Source organism: Austrofundulus limnaeus, unplaced genomic scaffold (assembly GCF_001266775.1).
Source record: "Austrofundulus limnaeus strain Quisiro unplaced genomic scaffold, Austrofundulus_limnaeus-1.0 Scaffold85, whole genome shotgun sequence".
Taxonomy (NCBI): Eukaryota; Metazoa; Chordata; class Actinopteri; order Cyprinodontiformes; family Rivulidae; genus Austrofundulus; species Austrofundulus limnaeus.
Genome location: NW_013952487.1, coordinates 482,232 through 485,021, shown reverse-complemented (window position 1 = coordinate 485,021; position 2,790 = coordinate 482,232). Strand labels below are relative to the sequence as shown.

The window sequence follows — 2,790 nt, the reverse complement described above, 5'->3', positions numbered from 1 at the left end:
GTGTGTGTGTGTGTGTGTGTGTGTGTGTGTGTGTGTGTTACCTGCTCCAACATGTCTTTAGGCAGCTCCTCATATTCATCCATAGTCAGGATGGCGTTGCAGATCTCCTCGTTAGTCATCTTCAGTCTGTCAAACAGAAACATTTGTGACTTGGATCATTCAGGATTACAGGATTCTGCAACTACACACACACACACACTGCAAACTGTAAACACTACAGCACATTAATCAAACTCAAGGCCCATGGGCCAAAAATGGCCCACCACTGCATTTTATGTGGTACACAAAAGCTTCAAAGATGTATCGAAGTCGTAAAATAAGCTGCTTTAAAGCCAGCATTGACCATAAACTACATCTCCATTTTGCTGTATTTTTGTCTGCTTTTTTCAGTTGTACTAGGAAGTGGGAATTTCCCACTTATAAGTCGTAAATTAAAACTGGAGCTAGAATGGGAATTCCTAATCGGAAAGTGGGAGAATTCAAAATGGCAGCTACTCATCACAACTSAACAGTGATTACAATTCTTACTTTTACTTTTTATAGTAGTTCTGTAATATTTATTTCACAATTAGTCAGTCGTACACGTAGTACTTTTCAGTGTATATAAGGGGACGAGTTAAAACACTGTTTCTATGCAGGAAATACTAGGTAGAGCTCAGTTAGTGTTTGATAGCAGCACTCAGGAACATGACATTTCTAGTTTARTTGAAGTTAAACACCAAATTACAACCAAGGAAATCATTTGGTCTTGGATGAAAATGAGTTTAACACACCTAGTTTACACTTAAACACACACACATGCACACAAATGTGCGCCGCAGACTCACAACCAGCTTTAGAAACTGACCGTGACAGCAGGATGTTRCAGTTCTGAGCTCTCCGGCCGTCGATCACTGACAGCTCCTTCACTTTCTTCATAGACGCCTCCTCCCCAATCTCCTTCTACACACACACACATACACACACAAATGTAACACACAACTATACATTTCATCTTTTCTGCCTCAAACTCTTACCGCTGGACGTTGGTAAGCTGAAAACGTCTTCTCGATCTCCGCCAGATCCAGAACTTTGAAAACCTCCAGATCATCGATTTCTGCCCAGATGGTTCCTTCTATCTTGGCCTGAAACACACAAACAAACACACAAACAAACAAACAAACAAACAACATCATGACACTGTTGTTGACATCACAGCTGATTGTTTAGTTTTACAGGATTTAGATTATGTTTGTAAGATTTTCACAGTCAAGTTGAAACTTTCAGAGATCAACATGACATCATCAAAATGTGGGCGGTTAACTTTTATTGGAACTAGCATTTGGCATTCTTAGCTACAATCACACAAAATTTCAGCACAATATTTCCAAAAAAAAGCTGATTTAGACCCATTTGAAACTAGCTGTAGCGGCCATCTTGAATTTTCAATTCAATTGGCATCATGAAAATGTGGGCGGGGCTTAACTGAGTTTGTTTACTTTGTTTATTGGAGAATGTGGCGTCTGTGTTTCTGCTTCCTGACAGTGATTTATATTTATGGAACGTTACTGAACACAAACACACAGTTGTCAGGATGGCCGAGTGGCCTAAGGCACCAGACTCAAGGAACATCCTTCCCTCGTTGTGTGTGGGACTTCTGGTCTCACACACTACACCCTCAGCTTAAAATTTAAATAAGCTTTCAGAGTGTCAGTGGGATTGCGCTTGGCTCCAATCATGCCAAATTTCAGCTAAATATTTCTAAAAACGGCTGATTTGTATCCATTTAAAATATAGCTTTAGTGGCAATCTTGGATTTTGTGTTTGAATTTGGATTTTGTTAAAGATTGTTTCTTGGCTACTGTAACTGTTGTCTCACTTTTTAGCAATTACCAGATTATTTTGTGTGAAGTTATGAGAAAAAGGGTTCCTTTATTTTGAAAATATTGATGAGCTGCTCAGCCTGTGACAGCTTAATTAGAGTAGCAAGGTAGCTGTTTGGGGAACTCAGCTCAGACATGTTGTGGAAAGGCTGGTGCCAAATGGAAATACCAAAAATCCTGAAGTAAAAGACTGATGGGAAAGCCTGAAGTACAGGACTGAGGATTCTCTTTCATAGTAGGCAGCCAACGAGGTATTTATTTGTATTTTGTTTATTTGTATGGACATAAATGTACTGAATATTGTGACTAATGTGAACTAGTGATGGTGAGATGAAGCTTCATGATGCACTGAAGCCTTCCATCCAACTGGTCCACACGAGTCGAAGCATCATCATGCTTCATTTGTTCTACTGCGTCATCATGTGGGCAATAAGTGTGAACTAGTTTATAAAGACATGACTTGTTTATGAAGCTTTAAGTTGTCAAAGAAAATGTGTTTGTGTTTTTATAATGACCACAAATAAAGTCAAACTTTGATTTGAATRTGATTTTAGTCTCTGTCTCTGTTTTTGTTGGACTAACTGGTTCACAAAGGAAAGCGCATGAAGAAAAACATGGAAATAGTGTTGACGTGAATGTGCTTGTGTGATTTTTGATGGTGCTGATGATATTGGAGACACATTTTTATTACTTTGTTCTTAAAAACAAGTTTTCCATTTTTTTCCACTTTTTCAAGTTCCTTTTTTTTAGATGGATGGTGTCTGTTGTAGGCTATCCAAGTTCTTTTGAACACAACAAACACTTCATCTTTTAGAACAGGAGAAATTAGAAAAAAAAAATCAGAACTCACGTTCCACTGTGTTGAGGTTTTTTATATTTTGGTAGTTATTATCAGCAATGTTTTATTACTATGTGCATACATTATTAT

At 38.0% G+C, this 2,790-nt stretch overlaps 1 protein-coding gene across 1 annotated transcript in view; it reads right to left on the bottom strand.

The window, feature by feature from the left end:
- Positions 1-2,790, bottom strand: part of daam1a (dishevelled associated activator of morphogenesis 1a) — a gene marked incomplete at its 5' end in the record, with an annotated part of 36,173 nt that overhangs the window by 12,689 nt on the left and 20,694 nt on the right. The window contains 3 exon segments of the mRNA XM_014011839.1: positions 42-126; positions 848-942; positions 1,017-1,124. Coding sequence (XP_013867293.1) covers positions 42-126; positions 848-942; positions 1,017-1,124 — 288 coding nt within the window.